This window comes from Heteronotia binoei, chromosome 21 (assembly GCF_032191835.1).
Source record: "Heteronotia binoei isolate CCM8104 ecotype False Entrance Well chromosome 21, APGP_CSIRO_Hbin_v1, whole genome shotgun sequence".
Lineage (NCBI taxonomy): Eukaryota > Metazoa > Chordata > Lepidosauria > Squamata > Gekkonidae > Heteronotia > Heteronotia binoei.
Genome location: NC_083243.1, coordinates 101,467,705 through 101,492,238, shown reverse-complemented (window position 1 = coordinate 101,492,238; position 24,534 = coordinate 101,467,705). Strand labels below are relative to the sequence as shown.

Genomic DNA, 24,534 nt, shown 5'->3' with positions numbered 1-24,534 from the left:
AGCCTTAGCTGAAAGCAGTTTTACACAGAGAACTGAGAGGAAATTGGCAAGGAAGTTTGTGAAGTTAGGCAAAGGCTCCCATTGAGGCCAAAAAAAGGGGACAGATCTGCTAGGGAGAGGAGAATTTCCCTACCAAGTCACAAAGGGAGTTAGCGCTGAAGCGTGCAGAGATTCCCTGGGCTGGTTTGGTTAGAAACTGCCTTTAGAGACCTTAAGAGTCAGTGAAAAGCTCAAGATGAGTACTAGTGTTTCAAGAGAATGGGTTTGGGTACTAGAAAAAGTATACCAGCCTTGTAAAAACACTGGAACAAAAGCCTCTCAACATAAAGATTTAAATCACTGTAAAAAGTGTAAGACATTCTCATTAGCCTGAAACAGAAGATCTGTGCATGTACTGGTTTTATCTTAAAGATGTCAACCCCTGATTTAGGGTTGCCAAGTCCAATTCAAGAAATATCTGGGGACTTTTGGGTGGAGCCAGGAGACTTTGGGGGTGGAGCCAGGAGATATTGGGGTGGAGCCAGGAACAAGGGTGTGACAAGCATAACTGAACTCCAAGAGAGTTCTGGCCATCGCATTTAAAGGGACAGCACACCTTTTTAAATGTCTTCCTTCCATAGGAAATAATGGATAAGGGCACCTTCTTTAGGGGCTCATAGAATTGGACCCCCTGGTCCAATCGTTTTGAAACTTGGGGGGTACTTTGGGGAGAGGCACTAGATACTATATTGAAAATGTGGTGCCTCTACCTCAAAAAACAGTTCCCCCAGAGCCCCCAAAACCTCCAGATCAATTCCCCATTATACCCTATGAGAATCGAACTCCACATAGGGAATAATGAAGACATTTCCCTCTCCCCCCCCCCATTTCTGGCAAATCTGATGCAGGGGATTGGCCTCTCTACTCACGAGTTGCTGCCAGCTTCTTCACAGCAACACAGACACACCATCCCAAGTTGCTGCCAGCTTCTTCACAGTAACACAGACACACCATCCCAAATTGAAGCCTTTCAATCAAGCCTCCAGAGGTGCAAAGGCACATGGTCCTTTGCAGGGGGGGGCGGGGCTCCCCCCCACCAGCCAGCTGACTGGGGGTGGGAAGCAGCCTGGGAAAACGGAAGAACGGCTGCTGTGATCGGGGCTGGGTGGGAAGGGAAGGGCAAGGAGAAGCTGCTGCGATCTGGGGTGGGAAGAGAAGGGACGGGACGGGGAGAAGGATCGAGGATCGGTGGGAAGGGGGCGAGGAGAAGCTGCTGGAATCAGGGCTGGGTGGGAAGGGCCACCATTCCCCCTCCCCCCCCGCTTTCCAGATTTTTGGCGAGCGGGGGGGAGGAGGCTCCAAATCGGGGGTCCCCCGCCCAGGCGGGGGATTTGGGAAGCCTACCCTGATTTCACCTGACGTTTCATTATTTTTGAATTTCACAATTTCTTGAGTGTCATTTGGGTTGTTTAAGTTAAAGTGGGCTCCTGATCTTTCCCTTAGGTTCCTGGGCTGAGCTAACAGTCAAAATATCAATTGTACTATGGCAGGATGGAACAGTCAAGAGTTCTTCAGCAAAGAAGAAAACACATTACCAGGGTAGCTCAGTCAGTATAGGGAAAGAAAAATGGAGGGAAAAACTTGCCTCTGAGGGAGGGAAGTGGATGGGGTTGTCATAGTACCCTTAAAAGGGAACCCTAGGTATGCACTTAAAAATATGTGAAACAGCCTCCAAAGTCATATACAACTTGTAGGCCAGGTATGTGGGTTCCAGCACTCACCTGTGTGAACTTATCTCAAACGCTTCAGACTCAATGCAAATCCTTTCCCATTCAGCCCTCTGCTTAGCTAGTGAATATGGGTACACCTGCAGGGCACAGTCTATTTATTAATTGCTGAACACTCACCTACTAAAGCAGCAGTCCTGAGGGAGGAGCAGACTGGCATTGGGTGTATCCAAGCTTCCTGACAGAAATGCAAAAGCCAGGCCTTTTCTAGAGCACCTGTACTGCAGAATTACTATGACTGCAGGATGGTTCATTCTTTACCACCACTGGCATAGGTGTTGCTGTGACACGGCCATTACCATGCCGCTTCCTGTAATGAAGTCAATCATGTGGATGGGGCCCTCTGTTTTGTTAATGTTTAGGCTTGCCAATCCCCAGGTCTCAGCAGGGGTTCTTCCACTTTCCCAGGCTCCTTCCCATCCCCAGTCAGCTGGCCAGTGGGGGGAAGCCCCACCCCCACAGGACCATGTGCCTTTCCACCTCCGGAGGCTTCAGTCTCCAATTGAAAGGCTTCCTCTTGGGATGATGTGTCTGTGTTACTTGGAAGAAGTTGGCAGCAACTCGTGAGTAGAGAGGCCAATCCCTTGCTTCGGAGTCACCAGAAACCGGGGGGGGGGGGGAGGGAAACGTCTGCTGAGCACTTCATAATTCCCTATGTGGAAAATGATTCTTATAGGGTATAATGGGGAATTGATCTGGAGGTTTCGGGGGCTCTGGGGGAGCTGTTTTTTGAGATAGAGGCACCACATTTTCAGTATAGTATCTAGTGCCTCTCCCCAAAATACGCTCCATGTTTCAAAACAATTGGACCAGGGGGTCTAATTCTATGAGCCCCGAAAGAAGGTGCTCCTATCCTTCATTATTTTTTATGGAAGGAAGGCATTTAAAAAGGTGTGCTGTCCCTTTAAATGTAATGGCCAGAACTCCCTTGGAGTTCAATTCTGCTTGTCACACCCTTGCTCCTGGCTCCACCCCAAAATTCCCCAGATATTTCTTGAATTGGACTTGGCAACCCTATTAATGTTCCATGGCGGCAGCAGAGTGATCATCATCTGTTTGCTAACAACAACATAAGTGTGGCCTTCTTACAGCTGTTCCCAGTCCACCGCATTGCTGGTAACCACTCACCACTTTGAAAATCCTTAATATGGGGCCAGCAATGTGCCAGGTGATGACAGTTCAGAATATGGACTGTTCAGAATATGGCTGCATCCTCGAGACATCTTGGTTAATATGAAACCAGTGGCAGAGCAGAAGGAGGCAACATTAAACCTATGTCTGTGGTTACTGCTGGTGGTCAGGGCCAAGCTGAATGGCCCCTCCAGAACTCCCAGTGCTTTCCTTGGCTTGCACCTGGCTACCAGCAGTCCACCAGGAGGTTTACTTGTAAATTAAAGGGTCAAGCACCCTCTGTCTCTATCTCCCTTTTATCCTCATAACAACTCTTTGGGATGAATTTGGGGGAGGGAAAGAGGTTGAGTAGCCCAAGGCCAGCAAGTGACCCTCAAGGCTGACTGGAGATTTGAGCCTATGTCTTCCCAGTAGGGTTGCCAAGCCCCCAGGCCAGGTGGGGGTTCTCCCGCCCTGGAGGTTCCCAACTCACCGGCCCACATTGGGCCAGCAGGGGGAATCTCCCCTGACGTCGCCAGCGCAATGATGTCACCCGGAAGTGAGGTCATCGCGCCAGCAATGCCACATGCCAGCTGCTCTAGGTGGTTCCAGGGAAACTCTATGGTTTTCCTGGACGCTCTAGCAATTTGGGAGGGAAGACTCTATGGTACAATAGGTCATCGGAGGCCACAGGGGACTTGGCAACCCAAGCCTCTCACCACTACACCCCAGTACTGCCACTGTGAACTGGAGGTAGGCCCTGCCTCCATCCCTTTCTTGCATCCACCTAACTCCCACACTGAAACACAGTTGGATAGGATATTTTAGTGGTAATCCAGTTGTAGAAGCAAAAGTGAGGCCTGTTGGCAGTGATGATCCCTTCTCTTTGATAATGAGGAAGCTTTCTGCTTTGTGAAGGGTCTAAGAGCAGAGGGAAAGAGGGATAGATACAAGCTGCCCTCTGAATTTCACCTTCACTGTCTTTAGACATGAGCTGCAGAGTTTAAAATCTAGAACAGCCAGAAACTGGTCTCCTCAGCACCTAGACAGAGGCCAAGTTATAAGGGGGGGGGGGATCCTCACAACTGAAAGCCCCATCAAGGTTTTTTTAAAAAAAGTCAGAACATTACAATTGGTCTCTGGGTGAGCTCTTCGCCAGGTGCCTGGCTTCCACACAGGTGCATTGCTACTGAACCATGAACTCATAACATTTAGAAATAACTTGAAAACCAGGCACTCTTGGATGATGCATCTTTTCTCGAGATTTGTGTTGATTTAGCTTTATGCTTAGATTCTGGCTAGTCGGTGTGCTATTGCAGTGGCTGATCTTCAGCAGAAGAAATATAGGGAAACAGTACCCTGGACTGCTTAAAAGTGGATACAGGATTCTGTGAAGTTACCAGTCATTTCTGCTGGGGCATTATTCAAGAGATGGATGGATCCTTAACAGTGATTTCCCCTAAATTTATTTCTGTCATCAGTGAGGCTTTGTTTAATGTGTACATGGTGCTTCTGAAGAAGATCATCCAGAGGATGAACTGAGCTATTATAATCATATACAATCCTCTGTTTATTTCCCCCCTCCAACACAGGACCGGCGGTCTTTGTCCTAAATCATTATCTGGAAGCTTTGATTGATCAGCTGGTATAAAAAAGACGACTAAATTCATACAGGACAGAGATGACTATAAAGTTTCCTGCAGATCAGAAGATGGGAAAGGAGATGTTTCTTGCCTCTTAAGGAGCTGGTGCACATATACCTCAGCACATAGGCAGAGTACAGATATGCTCTAATTAAAGGGCAATCTAGAATTTTATTGATAGTCATAAATGTAAAACTGGAAACCTTGTTTACTTTTTAGTAGCCCTGAATCAAATTTCCAGAGCCTTTTCCTTACCTGCACTCTGGCCTCTGTGAGGTCTGTCCTCATGGCTAACTGTTCTCTGGCATAGACATCCGGGTAGTGGGTCTTCTGAAAGACCTTTTCCAGTTCTTCCAGCTGGTAGCTGGTGAAGGTGGTGCGATTCCGTCTCTTCTTGCCTTTGTTGCTCTCTGAATCAGTCTTGTCCATTGGGCTGGGAAGGTCGCTGCTTGCCCTTTCTTGGGATACCTTCACGCCACTCTCTTTCACATTGAGGTAATTACCATCCATTGCAGAAGGATCTGAGCCTGGCTGCAACTCAGCCTCTCCCAAGGAACTCTCTTTAGCTGTGCATGTGAGGGAAGGGGGGAATGGGAGTAGGCAAGGAGGGAGAAAAAAACATAAAGCTGTGGATAAATTAATTAGTTTGAGCTCTATTGACACCAACAGGAACAGAAAGAAGACACCTGGAAAAGGCTGAAATGTGCACAGAAGGAGTTAAGGAGAAGGAAGTGAGTCAGGAGGAAGAAGAGGGGCTTTAAGAAAAGAGAAAGAACCATTTGGTTTAGGAAGCAGCCGAAGACCCATAAAATAAATAAAGGGATTCTGTTTTAATGACTTAATGAAGATTAGCTTTAGATTCCATGGTGGTTAAGATTTGAAATTGTCTTGTTAGTTCTGCTGCGATTTCCTGTGCTGGAGCAGACTACTTATAGGGTGCATAGCAGATGATAAGGGAATACTGTATACATCTTAGTGGCTTCCACAGAGTGGTGTGTTGATTACAAACTGCATGTCCTTCATTTGATTTTATAATGCAGTCTCACTACAGAGTGCAACCTTGGCCTAAGGATGGTAGGATAAGACATTCATCCAAGAAATTCACATTTTTCACACACAACTTGCAGTGCATCAAGTTGCCCTGACTTCCTTGGAAGAAAGGTGGGATAAAAATTGGATGAATAGATAGATGTGAGATGAATCAATACACTAGTCAGAAATGCCAGCACCTTGACAACACTTAGTTAAAAATCAATCTGTTGCCAGTAGCTTTCCCTCTAAGCTGAGTTAGTGTGAGCTATTTCAGTTTTTTAGCCTCCAGCTCACAAATTTTTGTCTTAGCTCAGGAAGGATGGCCCCAGAGCAAGCTAATTTATGCAGTAGCCAAATTGATCACTCACAACTTTAATGCCATGAAGTAGCTCATTAAGTAGAATTTTTGCTCACAAGACTTCACAGTTTAGAGGGAGCACTGGTTGCCACTACTGGTGGTCTTGGAGCACCATCCTTTCTTCTTTCACCATGCCAGTTTAGTGCCATAATGATTTTATGACCCTCTGTTAGGGCCACATACAATGTACCACCGGTGGTGGTGGAAAGAGCCATCAAGCCACAGCCAGCTTATGAGGACTTCATAGGGTTTTCAAGAAAAGAGACGTTAAGATGCGGTTTGCCATCTTTCTCTGCATAATGACCACGGATTTCCTCGGTGGTCTCCTATCCAAATACTAACAACCTTGCTTAGCTTCCGAGAGACTGGGCTAACCTGGGCTATCCCAGTTAGGACCAATTTACCATTATGTATCTTACATCTTACTCTACAGAGAAAATGGCATCCTGCCCTAGGCTGAATTTGTGCCAGCCCCAGCGTGTGTGTGGGGAAGGGAGCTCTAATATTAGAGCTGATCCCTGGAAAATGCAATGCAATGAAACTTGTTCTGAGCATGTACAGATCACCTTTACCTCATCACTGCATAACTGCAGCCTACCCTTAAACCCATTGCTTGAAGGAGCAGGGCTGCTTTTTCAGGCCAGAGCTTTTACGCCTTGGCATCCCATTTGGCAATTCCATCACTCTCCTTGCTAGCAGTAGTCCTCTTGTAACACAGTGCACTCCCTCCCCACCCCAGAAGTTCTTCCCTAATTTTCTTGGCAACACTTAGAAAGTAAAATATACCTCGTTATCCTTGTCCATTTTTAGTTCTGCATTTGGCTGCTTGATGTCTTTGTTATATGCAGTTCATATACTACTGAGACCCGAATGACATGAGTTTATAAGTGTATCACTGACATGTCATGATATAAATGCTGAAAGAATAAGGAATATTTTTCTATGCATCCCTACATATTAAGTGAATTCATCAATTATAACATTTTGTTCGGTAGATTCCATAAATATTGTACTAATGATTCTTATGCCACACTTACAGTTTTCAAAAACAAGCTAAGCTGATGATATCATACAGTAGAAAAGCCTCCAAATATTGTAACCAAAACTGCAGTTGTGGTGTAGAAAGCTGGACACATCCCCCAAAAGTGTCACTTCTGCTGCATCTTGAATATTCAGACCTTTATCTATACTGCACTCATGTCCATTTTTCCCATTGTAGTAATCATGGTGCCCCTCTTTAAAAGTTATGAATATGACAGTTTGATGTCATATTCACCATCACAACCACCCCACCCTCTAGAATAATACCTCCCAGGATTCCCTGTAAAGAAGGAATGGCTGTTAATCCAGGTCAGGTTTTTGGATTAAAACAACTTTATTGGTAACATATGGTAATAAATCCATTTCTTACATCTTTAATAACTTCTTTTATCTATCCCATATATTACTTTCTACCCACCCCTCCCCCCGTTACTTGACCCCCGCCGGTGTTATTTACTTAAAATGCTAATATTTAAAGGTACCCTTAACTATTAAAACAAAAATTTATATTCTTCTTTCTAAAACTTAATCATTATCAAAAATTGTCCAATGTCCTTTTATTTTCCACTCTTTTTCTACATATCTTCTAAACTTTTACCACTCCGTCTTAAAACCTTCTAAATCATAGTCTCTTAATATTCTTGTTAATTTGTCCATTTCACTCCATGTCATTACTTTTATAATTCAATCCCATTTCTCTGGTATTTTTTCTTGCTTCCACAACTGCGCATATAATGTCCTAGCAGCTGAAAGCAAGTACCAAATTACAGTTCTACCTTCTTTTGGAAATTTTTCCATTTGTAATCCCAACAGAAAAGTCTCAGCAACTTTCTTAAATTCATATCCCAAGATCTTAGAAATTTCTTGCTGAATCATCTGCCAATACTTTTTTGCTCTTTCACAAGTCCACCACATATGGTAGAAAGAACCTTCATGCTTTTTACATTTCCAACATCTGTCTGGCATCTTATTGTTCATCTTTGCCAATTTTTAGGAGTCAGATACCATCTGTACATCATTTTAAAACAGTTATCTTTAATACTATGACACATCGAAAGCTTCATAGAATTCCTCCACAAGTATTCCCAAATTTCCATCTGTATTTCTTTATTTACATTAATTGCCCATTTAATCGTTTGAGATTTCACTACTTCATCTTCCGTAGACCATTTTAAAAGTAATTTATATATTTTTGAAATTAATTTTTCATTATCTCCAAGCAGAACTTTTTCCATTTCTGTTTGTTCTTTTCTTATTCCTTCAGTTTTGATATCATTATCCACCAAACTCTTTATTTGTTGCATTTGAAACCAATCATATTTATTATTCAACTCTTCAGCAGTTTTCAATTCTATTTTGCCACTTTGTATTTTTAATAATTAATTATATGACAACCACTTTTCTTCACCTATCTCAGCCATTATTTTTATTACTTCAGCTGGCACTATTCATAATGGTCTTCTCTCATCTCCATATTTCTTATATTTCATCCATGTATTTAGCAAATTATTTCTTATATAATGGTGAGAGAAAAAACCGTCCATCTTCTTTTTTCCATAATACAAATATGCGTGTCAGCCAAATTTATTTCCGTGACCTTCCAGCACTAAGAGTTTTTTGTTTAACAGCGTTATCCATTCTTTTATCCACACTAAACAAACTGCTTCCTGATATAATTTTTAATTTGGTAGTTGAAATCCAACTGTCAAAATTTTCATTTTGATCCTTGGTTTCTTCCCAGCCCACACAAATTCTGAAATTTTTCTTCGCCATTTATCAAATTGTTTACTATCTTTCACAATGGGAATAGTTTGAAACAAATACATCTTCTTGGATCTGCATCAGTAATATTTCAAGAGTCATTATAAACAATGGAGAAAGTGGACAACCTTGTCTTGTACCTTTTCTAATTATCATGTCTTCTGTAAGATCAGCATCTATACATAACCTTGCACGTTGATCAGTATATATTGCTTTTATCATTCTTATAAAGCTTTCTCCCAGCTCCATTTTCTCCATTACTGCAAACATAAAATCCCAATTTAAATTGTCAAATGCTTTCTCTGCATCCACAAAGAATAATGCTACTTCCTTTTCTAGATGTCTTTCATAATATTCTACAATATTTACAACAGTTCTGATATTGTCTCTTATTTGCCTTTTGAGAAGAAACCCCACTTGATCTTTCATTATAAAATTTATCAAATGTTGTTTAAGCCGTTCTGCCAAGATTCTTGTATATATTTTATAGTCATTGTTTAATAGCAAAATTGGTCTGTAATTTTTTACATTCGTGACATCTCTATCTTCCTTTGGTATCAAAAATAACAGCTTCCTTTCATGTATTTGGTATCTTCCCTTTTATTCTTATCATGTTCATCAACTTCTGCAATTTCAGTATTAACTCATCTTTAAAGGTTTTAAAATATTTAGCTGTATATCCATCTGGCCCAGGTGCCTTTCCATTTTTCATTGCATTAATTGCTGCTTCAATTTCTATTTTTTCAATTAGATCGTTCAAAACTTTTCGCATATTTTCTGTTAAGGGTTCTATTATCTTTTGTAGATACTCATCCATCTTTTCTTTATTTATTTTAACACCTTTAAACAACTTGGCATAATACTTAAAAAATTCTCTTTTTATTCCCTCTTGGTTAACTACCTCTCTTCCATCTACCACAATTTTATTAATAATTTTATTATCTCTCTTTTTCTTCAGTTGCCAAGCCAAATACTTTCCAGGTTTATTTGCTCCCTCAAAAGATTTCTGCTGCAGTCTTTTCAAATTCCATTCCAATTCTTTATTTAACAAATGTCTCATTTGCGTTTGTAATATTGTAATTTCCCTTATAATTTTCTTTTTCCCTGGCCTTTTTCTCAACTCCCTTTTTTTTCTTTATTTCATTTTGAATGTCCAACAACTGTTTTTCTTTTGCTCTCTTATCTTTATTATTCAAGGTAATCAGTATTCCTCTCATTACTGCTTTATAGGAATTCCAGACTGTCTGAAATTCTATATCCTCTTTGTCATTCATTTGAAAGAAAGCTTTAGTTTCATTTTCTAGGTATGTTACTATTTCTTTATTCTGTAGTAAATCTTCATTCAATCTTCATCTTCTCAACTTCTTAGACAATTTTGTAAGCCACATTATTGGCTTATGGTCAGCCCCAATTTTAGGTAAAATCTCTATTTTCCTTGTTATAAGACCTAAATCTTTAGTGTCCCACAACATGTCAATTCTGGAAAAAGTTTTATGTCTTGCTGAAAAAAAGGTATCGTCCCGCACTTCAGGGTTAAATTTCCTCCATATGTCCTCCAAATTTTCTTGTTTGACCAATTCAAAAAAAGACTTTGGCAATTTTCCTTCTTTGTTATTATTCCCCCCCACCCCCAGACCTATCCAGTGAGTTCTTAATTGTTCCATTAAAGTCTCCCATTATCAAAACTTGGTCATAAGTCAGTTCATCAAATTGTTGTATAATGTCTTTTTTTAAAAGTATCCTTTGCACCATTAGGTGCATACAGTCCCAATAACAACTTTTTTTGCATTTAATATTATTTCTACTGCTACAAATCTTCCATCTTTATCTTTAAACACTAATTTTGGCTCCAATTCTTGTTTAATATAAAAAATCACTCCCCTTTTCTTCTGTTCAGCCAATGAAAAAAATTCTAACCCCTATTTTTTATTCCATAAAAATTTGTAATCTTTTTGTTTAATGTGCACTTCTTGTAAATAAACTATATTACAATTTTGTTTTTTAATCCAATGAAACATTGCCCTTCTTTTTTTGTGGTGAATTTAGTCCATTTACATTTCAAGACAATAATTTGTAATCCATCATGGTGCAAATGCTTTATGTTCTTCATAAAATTATGCAGTTCCTGTGCATTTGTAATTGTGATTCTTTCCCCCTAAAGTTCAAAGCTCAAACCTTCAGGTATTATCCATCTAAACCTCATTTCATTGTCCCATAATTTTTCTGTCAGTTTTTTATATGTTCTTCTATCATTTATCACTTGCCTTGGCAACTCCTTCATAATTCTTACTCTGCTGCCTCCCACTGTCAATGTCTTTTCAAAGTTTTTATTCATTATCTTTCCCACCATTTCTTTTGTCATGTATCTTATGATAACATCTCTTGGTAAATCATTTTTCTTGGCATAGAGTGAGTTCAATCTATACATATAGTCATACATATTTTTAGTCTCTTCAAGATCTTCCTCTAAATATTCTGCAATTCTGCAATTCTCTAAAAATTCTGCAATTCTGCAATTATTTTTATTATATATTCTTTCAAATCACCATTTTCCCCTCAGATGTATCAGAGTCTCCATCAATTTGCAGTCGTGGATTGTCACTTTTTCTTGTATTTTCAACAAGGTGGAGTCATGTACTTTCATTCTCCCTTCTTCCTCCTGCACTTTCTTAGATGTTTCCTCTGTCTCTTTTCTGAGATCTTCCATATCTTTTTTAATCTCTTCTATAATTTCTTTTTTTGATGCAGTTATCATCTCTTTCATGCCTTTCATTTATTTATTACTTTCAATTTATATCCCGCCCTCTCCGCAAGCGAACTCAGGGCGGCTCAGCGGACTCAAAGCGGCTTTCATCATTCTGGCCTCCATTGCCTCTAATTGATCCTGCATTGTCTCCAATGAAGTAGCCCTTGTATGGGTTTGCTTGTGTTCTGACATTTAAACACCGAAAATTTTAATCTCACCAATTTCAAATTTGACTATCAGGTTCAAAAGATTAGAGCTTGCTTTTTACAACAAGCCTAATTTCACCATCCTCAGAGCTTCCCAGACCGAGATATTAATTATAAAAAAAATTATATTCTTCCAAATGGCGGTCGCAACTTTTTGCTTCTCTCTGAAACTTTTTTCCCCTTTTCTTTTAAAGGCTTCTAAAGTCCATTATAAACAATATGTCCAATAGTATTTATCTTCTTGTCATCATCTCAATTAATTCCAACAATTTTTAATGTCCCGAACACTTTAAAAACATTATTTTAATTTTGACCTCCTTGCAATTGCCGCAATGTTTCTCAATGGTATTATAGTCCTAGAGTAGGCTTTTCATCAGCTAATTCCTGCTTTACTTGCCACCAAATTTTATTTTCACTGGTAAAGAGATCTCACGATACTTGATGTACTTCCTGTGTTGATTGTATATGCTGCAGGTCTGTGACGATGGTGCTCTTTTTTCAAAACCGCAAGTAGACCAAACAATAAATTCCTTTCCACTTTTTAGCACTGTCCTTTAAATTTACAAAGTCCAAATTTCACCTCTTCCTCCCTTCTCCTTTCAAGCTTTCTAAATTTCCATTTCCCACCTGAATTTATTCTGTTTAGCTGTAAATAGTCCCGGAATGAAAGATAGTAATCTGTACCTTTTCTGACAATTATCCAGATTCACACCGGTCTTGTGTAGCTTTAGATGTTTAACAAAGTCCAAGAAAGTTAGGATTCTGTTGAGCTTATGTAAAATAAATGATTCTGAGAACTTCTGCAGATAATAAAAATACAACTCTTCTCCGGAGACCCCTCCAAGCCTCAAAGGAGCCCCTCCACCCAGGACTCCCTTTTAGCCAAGGTAAATCTCCTCAAAGTTTCCTGTGCATATCTTGGACTAATCTCTAACTGAGAAAAGTAGGCAGTAGGCATTAATTTGCCTTCCACTACCCCAAACAGAAGTTCCAGCCTGCTCCCGTTATGAGAAGCAGCTCAGCTCGACATTTTCCTCCCCCGGAAGTCAATCCAGGTCAGGTCTTGAAGAAGTCAAAATCCACCACTGGATCTGAGCAGGCAGGAGAAAAAGCATATGGCAGAGGCCTTTTCTTCCAGAAATAAATGGCTGGAGATGAATTCATTTGATCATTTTTATATGAGTTTGGTTGGCAGGTGGGGAGTGAATGTTGTTCAGCGCCTTTTTTTTTTTTTTTAAGAAAAAGCTCAGCAAGAACTTATTTGCACATTAGACCACACCACCTGGCGTGGGAGCACACAGCTGCTACATGGTGGGTCAGGCCAGCTCTTGTGGGCTCCGGCAGGGGAAAAAAAGAGCCCTGGATGTGATTAATCAACATACTGTATATAGCTATGTCTTTTTCAGCCAATTTAAGAAGTATTTCTAGGATGAGGAGATCTTGGGGTCATGGTAGATAACTCACTGAAAATGTCAAGACAGTGTGTGATTGCAATAAAAAAGGCCAACGCCATGCTGGGAATTATTAGAAAGGGAATTGAAAACAAATCAGCCAGTATCATAATGCCCCTATATAAATCGATGGTGCGGTCTCATTTGGAATACTGTGTACAATTCTGGTCACCGCACCTCAAAAAAAATATTATAGCATTGGAAAAAGTCCGGAAAAGGGCAACAAGAATGATTAAAGGGTTGGAACACTTTCCCTATGAAGAAAGGTTAAAGCACTTGGGGCTCTTTAGCTTGGAGAAACGTTGACTGCGGGGATTACAAGATTATGCATGGGATGGAGAAAGTAGAGAAAGAAGTACTTTTCTCCCTTTCTCACAATAGAAGAACTTGTGAGCATTTGATGAAATTGCTGAGCAGTCAGGTTAAAATGGATAAAAGGAAGTACTTCTTCACCCAAAGGGTGATTAACATGTGGAATTCACTGCCACAGGAGGTGGTGGCGGCTACAAGCATAGCCAGCTTCAAGAGGGGGTTAGATAAAAATATGGAGCAGAGGTCCATCAGTGGCTATTAGCTACAGTGTGTGTGTATATATAATTTTTTTGGCCACTGTGTGACACAGAGTGTTGGACTGGATGGGCCATTGGACTGATCCAACATGGCTTCTCTTATGTTCTTATGTTCAAGTGGGTACCAGCTCCACCATGCTCCTTCCCTCCCACTTCACTGAGGCTTGGGTGCAGCAGCTTACTTGGCTTTCCTTCTACTGTCCTGCCCATACAAAAGAGTGAGGGAAAAAGAGCCCAAACTGTGGCAGGTCCAAAAGCACCCAGGTGAGGGGGCATGTTCTCTTGATAAGGGGCACCACTAGTGGCTGACCTACAGCACTAAAAGAATATGGGCCAACCCTGCTACATGTGAAAATTCCATATACTAAAAACAGTAGTTATTTTTTAAAAATGATTTATAATAATTATGTAAATTAAAGGGGCTTTTTGGCCCCATTTTTGATCAGTTAATATCTGACTGCACATGCGTAGTCATTTGCAAATAGATTTCACTCTTGTGCAATTCTGATGACAATAATAATTCTCTGGATTTTCACTTGTTCCAAAATTTCAAAAGCTTGCAAGCAGAATGTTAAGATTCAACCTGCAAAAATTGGTCTTTGTGTGCATTTTAGCTGTTCAAATTGTGCATAATGAAGAAATGTCTCACATTTGTTGAGCAGATAGTAACATAAGATTTTTGGTGGGTGGAGCATGCAGTCTGTCCAGGAGATAGGAAGCAAAATGTCAGAAATGTGAAAATGATGAAGAGCCTTGAAGAGCAAGATATTTCAAATCCTGCATTGGGGCAGATGGCAATGTCACCCATCACATGTGCTCTATGCATTTTAAAAGAGCCCTGTCCAAGGAACTACAGAACTAGTTCTGTGGGCTTTAGGATCATTTGGCTCAATTTATGAAGGTTTCTATAAGAAGCTTACATTATGGCATGAGATTCAGCTGTTCAGAGGAAAAACAATGGTCAAAAGTCAACTGAGGCAGAAGCTCTACGGCTGAACCCAAGCAGGTCTTTAGATCTCTGCCTGAATACAAATATACTCTCATTTATATTTCCTTTTGAATGAGTAAAATACTTTATAATCCAAATTGTGCTAATCTATCATGTGGAGAGGATCCACAATTATTCCTCTTTTTCAGATGGAGACCTGAAACTGATATGCTGAAGGTGACATCTGGAAAATAGCAGACATGGTGGCACAAATCTCACAAAACCAAGAACAGCTCATAAGCCACAAGCCCCTTGTGCCTTCATACATCCTAAAACTGTCCTTATATTGAAATGACCACAGCTAGTGTAAATAAGAAGCACAAGGGAAGGCAGCATTGAGCTTGCTAAATTCCTGGTTTATGCATTCTGCATTTGGGAGGAAACAACTTTAATCAGCCAGTTGTCATGTGACTGCCTTCAGATTATACCAATGCAAAGCAAGTTTGTGACATCAATATATACAATAAGGGGATCTGCAAAGCGATAGTAACATACAAATGTCAATCCTAGGGACAGATTCAGATCCCTAGCACCAAACTCCCTCCTATATAACACAATTTCTGCAAATGTCATGCAGTAGTTAAGAGAGGGCTATGTCAGCAGGGAGGTCCCTGGTTCAGAACTAGGGTTGCCAATCCCCAATTGGAGACAGGTAGTCCCCTGGTTTGGAGGCCCTCCCCCTGCTTCAGGGTTATGAGAAACCAGGTTGTGTGTGGAGTCTGAATGTCCACTGACCATTCCATTATACCTTATGGAGACTGATTCTCATGGAGTTTAATGGAGAATTGATCCAAGGGTATTTGGAGCTCTGGAGGGCTGTTTTTTGAGGTAGAGGCACCAAATTTTCAGCATAGCATCTGGTGCCTCTCCTCAAAAAAAAGAAGAAGAAGAACATCAACAACAACAAACAAGTTTCAAAAAGATTGAACCAGGACTCGGGGGTCCAATTCTGTGAGCCCCCAAAGAAGGTGCCCCCATCCTCCATTACTTCCAATGAAGGAAAGGCATTTAAAAGGAACACAGTCCCTTTAAATATGATGGCCAGAACTCCCTTTGGAGTTCAGTCATGTTTGTCGCAACCTTACTCCTGGCTCCACCCTCACAGTCCCCAGATATTTCCTGAGTTGGACTGGGCAATCCTATTTAGAATTCCCATCAGCTGTGAGACTACATAGTGGCCATGGACAAGCCACCGTCTCTCACAGCACCCAGTCTGCAATATTGTAACAATGGTGACCAGCATGCCAAGGTGGCCTTACAGATAGGGTTGCCAACTCTAATGTAGGTGTATTCTTGGAGATTTGGGGAGATGGAGGCTGGGGAGGGTAGAGTGTGGGGAAGGGGAGGGCCACAGGGATGAACTCCATCCTAGAATGCTATCAGTTCCTCTAGGGCAGTGTTTCCCATTTGCAGGGTCGTGACATGGAAGCCTCACTACCAGGTCGCAAGAAAAGCCAAAGCTAGCCCCGCCCCCAGCAAAGCATGACCTCTGCTCTGCTTCCTTCCTTCCCCCATCTCTCTGTTGTGCAGAGAAAAGCTAGCCTTGAAGACTGATGCAGGCTGCAAAGCCTGAACTCCGTTTGGCTTCCTTCCTTCCCCTGTCTCTCTGTTGTGCAGAGAAAAGCTAGCCTTGAAGACTGATGCAGGCTGCAGAGCCTGAACTCCGTTTAGCTTCCTTCCTCCCCCCAAGTCTCTGTTGTGCAGAGATAAGCTAGCCTTGTAGACTGATACAGGCTGCAAAGTCTGAGCTCTGTTTGGCTTCCTTCCTTCCCCTATCTCTCAGTTGTGCAGAGAAAAGCTAGCCTTGAAGACTGATGCAGGCTGCAGAGCCTGAACTCCGTTTAGCTTCCTTCCTTCCCCCATGTCTCTGTTGTGCAGAGATAAGCTAGCCTTGTAGACTGATACAGGCTGCAAAGTCTGAGCTCTGTTTGGTTTCCTTCCTTCCCCCGTCTCTGTGTTGTGCAGAGAGAAGCTGGGCTGCCTCTCCTTCCTTCTCCTCCCCTCCCAGTGTTTGAGAGAAAAGCTGGTGTCCACTGGCATTTTCGACCCATGAAGTGTTTTTCAAGGTATGAGCTTTCCTGTGCCTTGCAGTATGTTCTTTTGGGAAGATTTCCCTGGGAGGCCTGGGTGGCAAAGAAGGGGGTGTGTGTGTTTTTTTCAGCCAGGAGGGGCGGGGAGTGGGCATTCCAGTAGCTTTTTTTTTTTTTACCAAACGACCCCTGAGGTCGTTTGGCTGAGGTCATCTGATGGTGAGGAAGGCTTTTTTTTCTTTGCCCTCTTTCTTTCTTTCTTTCTTTCTTTCTTTCTTTCTTTCTTTCTTTCTTTCTTTCTTTCTTTCTTTCTTTCTTTCTTTCTTTCTTTCTCTCTTTCTTTCTTTCTTTCTTTCTTTCTTTCTTTCTTTCTCTCTCCCTTTCTCTCTTCCTTCCTTCCTCTCTTTCTCTCTTCCTTCCTCCCTCTCTTCCTCCCTCCCTCCCTCCCTTCCTTCCTTGCAAGTGATGCTCTGTCTGTATTCTTGGTTTTGGGAGGGAGGGAAGCAACAGTGGGAGGGCTTCTAGTGCCCTGGCCCCACTGGTGGACATTCTGAAAGTGACATCACAGGAAAAGGTGGAGTTTTGGTTCAGTGTGCCCCAGAAGTGACACCACTTGGCCCTTGACACCACAGGAAATGATATAATTCCTGTCTCCCGGCTCCACCCCCAAATTTTAGTGGGTCACGAAGAAGAAGTGTAAAAATAACCGGGCCACGGGAAAGAAAAGTTTGGGAAATCCTGCTCTAGGGAAACTGATCTCTGTGGTGGGTATATCAGTTATAATTCCAGGAGATCTCCAGGTCCCACCTGGAGGCTGACAACCCTACTTGCAAGAATCACTAAGCAAACATGTAAGCAAAACATTTTAAACACTTAAAACACTTGGGTCTCTCTATTCGGGATCATGTACAGCCGGGGCTGCAGAGGCTGCATTGGCTGCCAATAGTGTTCCGGATTCGCTACAAGGTGCTGGTTATTACCTTTAAAGCCCTATATGGCCGAGGACCTGTCTACCTTAGGGACCGTCTCTCCCCATACATTCCCCTGAGGGTACTTAGATCTGGATCACAAAACCTATTAGAAATCCCCAGGCCAAGGGAGGCGAGATTGAAGGCTACCAGAGAACGAGCCTTCTCTATTGCAGCCCCCCACTGGTGGAACCAACTCCCAGATGATGTTAGAGCCTTGCAGGATCTTGCCCAATTCCGCAGGGCCTGCAAAACAACATTATTTCAAATGGCCTTCAACTAAACTACAGAGCTGCTCAACATCGTGGTATGGAACAGCACCAAAACTGCTGTTTTAAAATTGTTTAATATTTTAAATTGTAATTGTTTAATTTTAACTGATATTATTGTAACTGTTTTTACTGCTTTATGGTTTTATTGTTCTATTGTTGACATTCAATGTTGTTAGCTGCCCTGAGCCTGCTTCAACGGGGAGGACGGGATATAAATATGAAAAATAAATAAATAAATAAATTAAGTAGCACTACATTTTGGGTGACAAACCTGTGTCTGGACCATATGACTTTAGACAGGAAGTGGAAGCATAAATGATTATATTTTCCAAACAGAAAACTAACAGATTAGGGTAAACACCAGGCTAGAACCCTTTGATGTCTGGATTCTATGTGCAGGTTGGTGGGGTGGGAGTGGATAAAACAGGAGAACATTAAATCATTGGAGTTTCTACTGGCAATCATGGAGGGCCAGTTCAGGCATAGGTTTATTGTGCTACCTGTTATTTATGAGAACAAGTCCTATATAAATGCCAAGTATTATGGCTTCTGGAACTAGTTTTCTTTGTGGTTGCACTCTTGTTCAGGTGGCCTACAACCAGTTCTACAGCACCATGGGAGCTGCCTTGCTGTAAATACAACCTCTGTTTCCCCTCCCCCAGGAATCAAAAGGCTTTGTTCCTTTGATCTTCTCTTACAGGTAAGCTCCGGAAGGGCAAACAAAATTAGAAACTGTCAGCCTGTGTGAGGTTGCTTTATCATTCACAGAACTTTTCTCTGGGTTTCTAATCTCTTGCTCAGGGCTGGAGCTATTTCCTCAATGAGAGCCAGTTTGATGTAGTGGTTAAGTGCATGGGTTCTTATCTGGGAGAACCAGGTTTGATTCCCCACTCTTTCACATGCAGCTGCTGGAGTGACCTTGGGTCAGTCACAACTCTCTTAGAGCTGTTCTGCTCAAGGCCAGTTCAGGGAGAGGTCCCTCAGCCCCACCTACCTCACAGGGTATCTGTTGTAGGGAGGGGAATGGAAAGGAGATTGTAAGCAGCTCTGAGACTCCTTTGAGTAATGAAGGGCTGGGTATAAATCCAATTTCCTCCTCTTCCTCCTCCTGGCATGGTCTACAGTTGCAGGAGAATGGGTATTTACACATCAATGGATAGAGCAAGCATCTTCTCTCAACATTTTGTCACAAGAACCAGTCATAACCTCTCATGTCTTTCACATCATCTCTTATGCTCATTTTGGTGCCTGGATTATCTACAATAAATGTGATTAATGGGGCCTTTGGTTACTATGATTCATAGTCTAGTTCACTGGTATTGACTTAGTGGCTCAGAAGCCTCATGCAGCTCCTTGATAAATTCCCTGTGCCTCTTCTGAGCAGTGTTCCATGTTTCAGAAAAATGGGTTGGGGGAGGGTTCCCTTCTTGAACCAGCAATTGCCAGAAGAAAAGTAAACTGAACAACACCTCGAGGTGTAGGCCTCATGCCAATGTGTGTGTCTCTGTGTGTGTTTCTCTGTATGTGCCACCAAATTACAACTGATTTATGGTGATTCAGCAGAGTTTTCAAGGCAAGAGATGTTCAGAGGTGGTTGTGCCTCCACATCACAACAACCTGATATTCCTTGGACATTTCTCATCCAAATACTAGCCTAGGACAACTCTGCTTAGCTTCCAAGATCTGACAAGATCAGGATAGCCTGGGATCAGAGCCCTCATACCAAAGAGTGAAGTAAATGTGGTTCTTTTTCTTTCTTTTCTATCTTTCTCTCTCTCTTTTTGCCATCAAGTCCCAGCTGACTTATGGTGACTTATGGGATTTTCAAAGCAAGAGACACTCAGATGTGCCATTGTGTGCCTCTGCATAACAACCCTAGTGTTTCTTAGAGGCCTCCCACTTAAATACTAACTAGGGCCAACACTACCTAGCTTCTGCAATGAGAGATGAAGAGGTTGGGCTAGTGGAGGTGGCTTCTTTTGTGGATGGTGACTGTGGCTAACTGCAAGCAGTGGACTATCACTAGACACTGGATACATAAGATACATGACCTATATTGCTAAGTAGTCTGCAATATTTTGAGATTGAGAACCCAAACTTTTAAACTCAAATGGTACCCACTTTTAATGTTATCCACTTTCAAGCAGGGTTTCGGAGAGGTAGAGGAACTAGAGATCAAATTGCCAACATTCGCTGGATTATGGAGAAAGCACAGGAGTATCAGAAAAACGTCTATTTCTGTTTCATTGACTACGCTAAAGCCTTTGATTGTGTGGATCACAACAAACTGTGGCAAGTCCTTAAAGAGATGGGAGTACCAGACCACCTCACATGTCTCCTGAGAAACTTGTATAAGGGTCAAGAAGCAACTGTCAGAACAAGATATGGAACAACTGATTGGTTTAGAATAGGAAAAGGAGTTCGACAAGGATGTATATTGTCACCTTGCTTATTTAATTTATATGCAGAGTACATCATGCGGAATGCTGGCCTGGATGAAGCACAAGCCGGAATTAAGATTGCTGGGAAAAACATCAACAACCTCAGATATGCTGATGACACTACTCTAATGGCAGAAAGTGAGGAGGACCTAAAGAGGGTGAAAGAGGAGAGTACAAAAGTAGGCTTGAAACTCAACATCAAAAAAACTAAGATCATGGCATCCGACCCCATCACACCTTGGCAAATAGAAGGGGAAGATATGGAAGTAGTGACAGACTTTACATTTCTGGGATCCAAGATCACTGCAGTTGGTGACCGTAGGCATGAAATTAAAAGATGTTTGCTCCTTGCAAGGACAGCTATGGTGAACCTGGGCAGTATAATAAAAAGTAGAGACATCAGCCTGCCAACAAAAGTCCGTATAGTCAAAGCGATGGTATTCCCAGTAGTAATGTATGGTTGTGAGAGCTCCACCATAAGGAAAGCCGAGTGCAGAAGAATAGATGCTTTTGAGCTGTGGTGCTGGAGAAGAATCTTGAGAGTCCCTTGGACTGCAAGAAGATCCAGTCAGTCCTAAGGGAAATCAACCCTGACTATTCCCTGGAAGGTCAGAGCTGAAGCTCAAATACTTTGGCCACCAAATGAGAAGGGAGCACTCACTGGAGAAGATCCTGATGCTGGGAAAGACAGAAGGCAAAAGAAGAAGGGGACGGCAAAAGATGAGATGGCTGGACAGCGTTACTGATGTAACAAATACGAATTTGAGCAGACTTCAGAGGATGGTGGAAGACAGGAGGGCCTGGCGTGACTTGGGCCATGGGGTCGCAAAGAGTCGGACTCGACTGTGTGACTGAACAACAACACCCACTTTTAATTTTCTTCAAATGATGGCCAGTGATATTATCTACCTTTGGTCAGGGAGGCCATGGCTCAGTGGTAGAGCATTTGCTTGGCACAGAGAGGTCCCAGGTTCAGTCCCTAGCATGTTCAATTTAAAAGGTGAGGTAATATCTCTTCCAGGGACCCTGATGAGCCATTGCCAGTCTGAGCAGACAATATTGACTTTGATGGACAAGAGGATCTGATTCATTTTAAGACAGCTTCATGTTTATGTGAACATCAGGGCCTGATCTAGTTGTGGGTTTTGACCCACCAGTTTAATACTATGAGAGAGAGAGAGCCATGATGCAGAGTGGTAAAACTGCAGTACTTCAGTACTGCAGTCCTAAACTCTGCTCATGACCTGAGTTCAATCCCAGTGGAAGCTGGGTTCAGGTAGCCGGCTCGAGGTTGACTCAGTCTTCCATCCTTCTGAGGTTCATAAAATGAGTACCCAGCTTGCTGGGGGGGGGAGTTTAGATAACAGAGGAAGGCAATGGCAAACCACCCCATAAAAAGTCTGCCGTGAAAACGTTGGGAAAGCAACATCACCCCAGAGTTGGAAATGATTGGTGCTTGCACTCGGGTAAAGCCCTTAGTCTGGCAACTATTAAATCAGCATTTCCAAATTTGTATTTCTGTTTATGATGAGTATTTTTAATTGGTCATGCCTGCTAGACAATTAACCATATAAGAGCATTTACAGGAAGACACTGTTTGAACTTGGATTCACATGCATTCCCTCCACAAAGCTGGCAGCAACGTCCAGAGAACAATGGCTGGAGAGAGGATTGGCTGTCATTTGCCAGCTTTGGTCCCTCTGTTGCCAATGGAGGAGGATGATATGGAAGAATTATTGTGGGAAAGGGATATATCCCAATAATTCTTTCATATCCTCCTCCACTGGCAACAGAGGGACCAAAGCTGGCAAATGACAACCATATATATAATTCTCATACATGCACAACTTTATTGGCAATGCATGTTTATTGGCAGTAGAACATACAGAGAGAAGATGATCCAAGAGCTTTCTGCAAATCTCTGTTGCCTCAAATAAACTTCACTCTTATTGCACTGCTGTGATTGTGGGTGAAAGCTGGCATCAGTTGTGCCATGGTCTTGGCTTTTTGATTGTATGTCAAGTGCCTTGTGGGTTAGTAACACTTTCTTGAATTCTTTTATATAACATATCCTTAACACCAACTGGTGTTGATAGGGTGCTAGATAATACAAGCACTATTAATATAATCTGGGAAAGTCAACTTTGTATGCAACCTTCCCCACCTCATATCCCTATAGTAACCCTTGCATTATTTTTATGCAGTCTTTTGCCCCTGCATTTGTTACATCATTATCTGGAATAAAGAGGAACTTTGTTACTAACAGGTTGACTGTGGCATAAACTTCCATGGGCTAGAATATACTTCATCTGGCAATCTGATGAAGTGCACTCTATTCCACAAAAGTATATGTCCCAATACATCTGCTAGCTTTCAAGGGGCTACATAGCTTTTTTCTGTTTTTGCTGCAACACAGCCTGCCCTACCTAGTTATTTATTACAAGCTATTTTCCAGTCTATTTTCATCCTGTTCTTCTTCTGAGGACCTCAGGGCAGCATACGTGGGTAGCTACAGGGAAGAGGAGGAAGCAGGTGAAATTGCCTTTTGTGCTAACAAAGCCTCATCTGCCAGCAGAAACTTTCATGGTATCCAACCCTTGAAGATACACAACATTGTAACATGGGTATGCTTCTCACATGTTTCTTGATCTTCCTTCAAAGAAATCAAGGTGACACACCTCATTTTATCTAGCACAAGACGTTCTGCAAGATAGGTTAGGTCAACAGCCACTTTATGAACTGAAGAGGTGAGAAGGGATTTTTAAGGACTTCTTTCTCATCTATGAACCCAACTATCTCTGCACTGTGTGACCTCTGGTCAGAAGTCAACATGAGATGCACAAACAACAAAGGAGGTCTTGGCAGCTTTTCCAGACATGTGTCACATATTCACATATTCACACAAAAATGTGTGTCTATACCATTTTCCTCCATGAACCTTTCTAACATGGGTAGGAAAAAGTAATACTGGAAGAATTCTGCGCCATTAAGGCATTATATGTACCTTTTTTTAAAAGGAAGGGACGAAAGGGTTGTTTGAATGCCCCATCTTAAAGTGCTTGCCTTAGGCAGCTGTGATGAGTTCCCAATATCCATTTGCCTTCCCCACTGAATCTCATCCAGCCCTAGGAATTTATGAGATCTTGCCTCGGCTGTAGACACTCAGCTCTTTTGAAAACTTATGTATGAGATGGCCTGGAAACAAATAATAGTAATAATGAAAAAGAAAAAAAACAGACACGCAATGTAATTTCCCAGCTCCTCCTAAACACTTTTGAAAATCTGGCTGCAGGAGAACCAGTTTGAAGCTGTTGGCTTTGTGCTTTGAAAAAAAATGACCCTTATTTTGATGTCTGAAGGGAAACAAAGTTCTTTTGAAAATCTGGTTTTGTGTGAGTACATGGAGGAGAAAGAGAGATTAAAGGATACTTTTGGAGTTCAAAGGAGGAACAGTGGTGTGTGTTCTTCTGGGATTAAGGAAATTGCCAGGAGCAGGCCTTTATGAGGATATTTCCTAGCATGTGAGAGCATCTGGAAAGTGTGAGCTACTAGATTTCTTCAGCAGGTTAATAAAACTTTCATCATATATACAGTTGCCATTGATGCTGGTAGTTCATTGATGCAACATGGCTTTATGGCAGCTTTTACAGTGTAGGAATAAGTTAGCTTTGATCATTGGTTGTTTCTTTATACCTGTTGTTCCTAAAACACCTGCTTTAAGGTAGGTGGGGATGAGAGAGCTCTCAGAGAACTTCTTGCTATCTGTCTGTCTATCTTTCTGTCTGGATTTTTAGTCTGCCCTCCACCGCAAGTAGGGTAGATCACAACGAGGTAACAGAGTCAATGACTTGTCACAATAAATTCAAATAAATTATACAGTCAATAGTTATAAATATACTGTCAATAAGAAATCAAATAATTAAATGTAGACTAAAATAGGTAGCAACAATTGCATGAAGACTTCTTTAGGCTAACAGGATAGAAACTACAGCAGGGAGGCCAACTGAGGTAGATGCCCACTGCCTCACCTGAAAGCCCAGTGAACAGCTCCATTTTACAGGCCACTGCATTCTGCACTACCTGGAGTTTCTGGGTAAGACTCAAGGGCAAGCCCACATAAAACAAGTTACATTAATCAAGCCTGGAAGTGAC

General features: G+C 41.8%; 1 protein-coding gene across 3 annotated transcripts in view; it reads right to left on the bottom strand.

Annotated features, from left to right (window-relative positions):
• ALX4 (ALX homeobox 4) overlaps window positions 1-24,534 on the bottom strand; it is a 189,206-nt gene that overhangs the window by 28,986 nt on the left and 135,686 nt on the right. For all 3 annotated transcript variants that reach the window (XM_060262643.1, XM_060262641.1, XM_060262642.1), the window contains exon 2: window positions 4,775-5,085. In XM_060262643.1, the coding sequence (XP_060118626.1) occupies window positions 4,775-5,029 (255 nt within the window). In that variant the 5' untranslated portion in view covers window positions 5,030-5,085. The remainder of the gene's footprint in view (window positions 1-4,774; window positions 5,086-24,534) is intronic.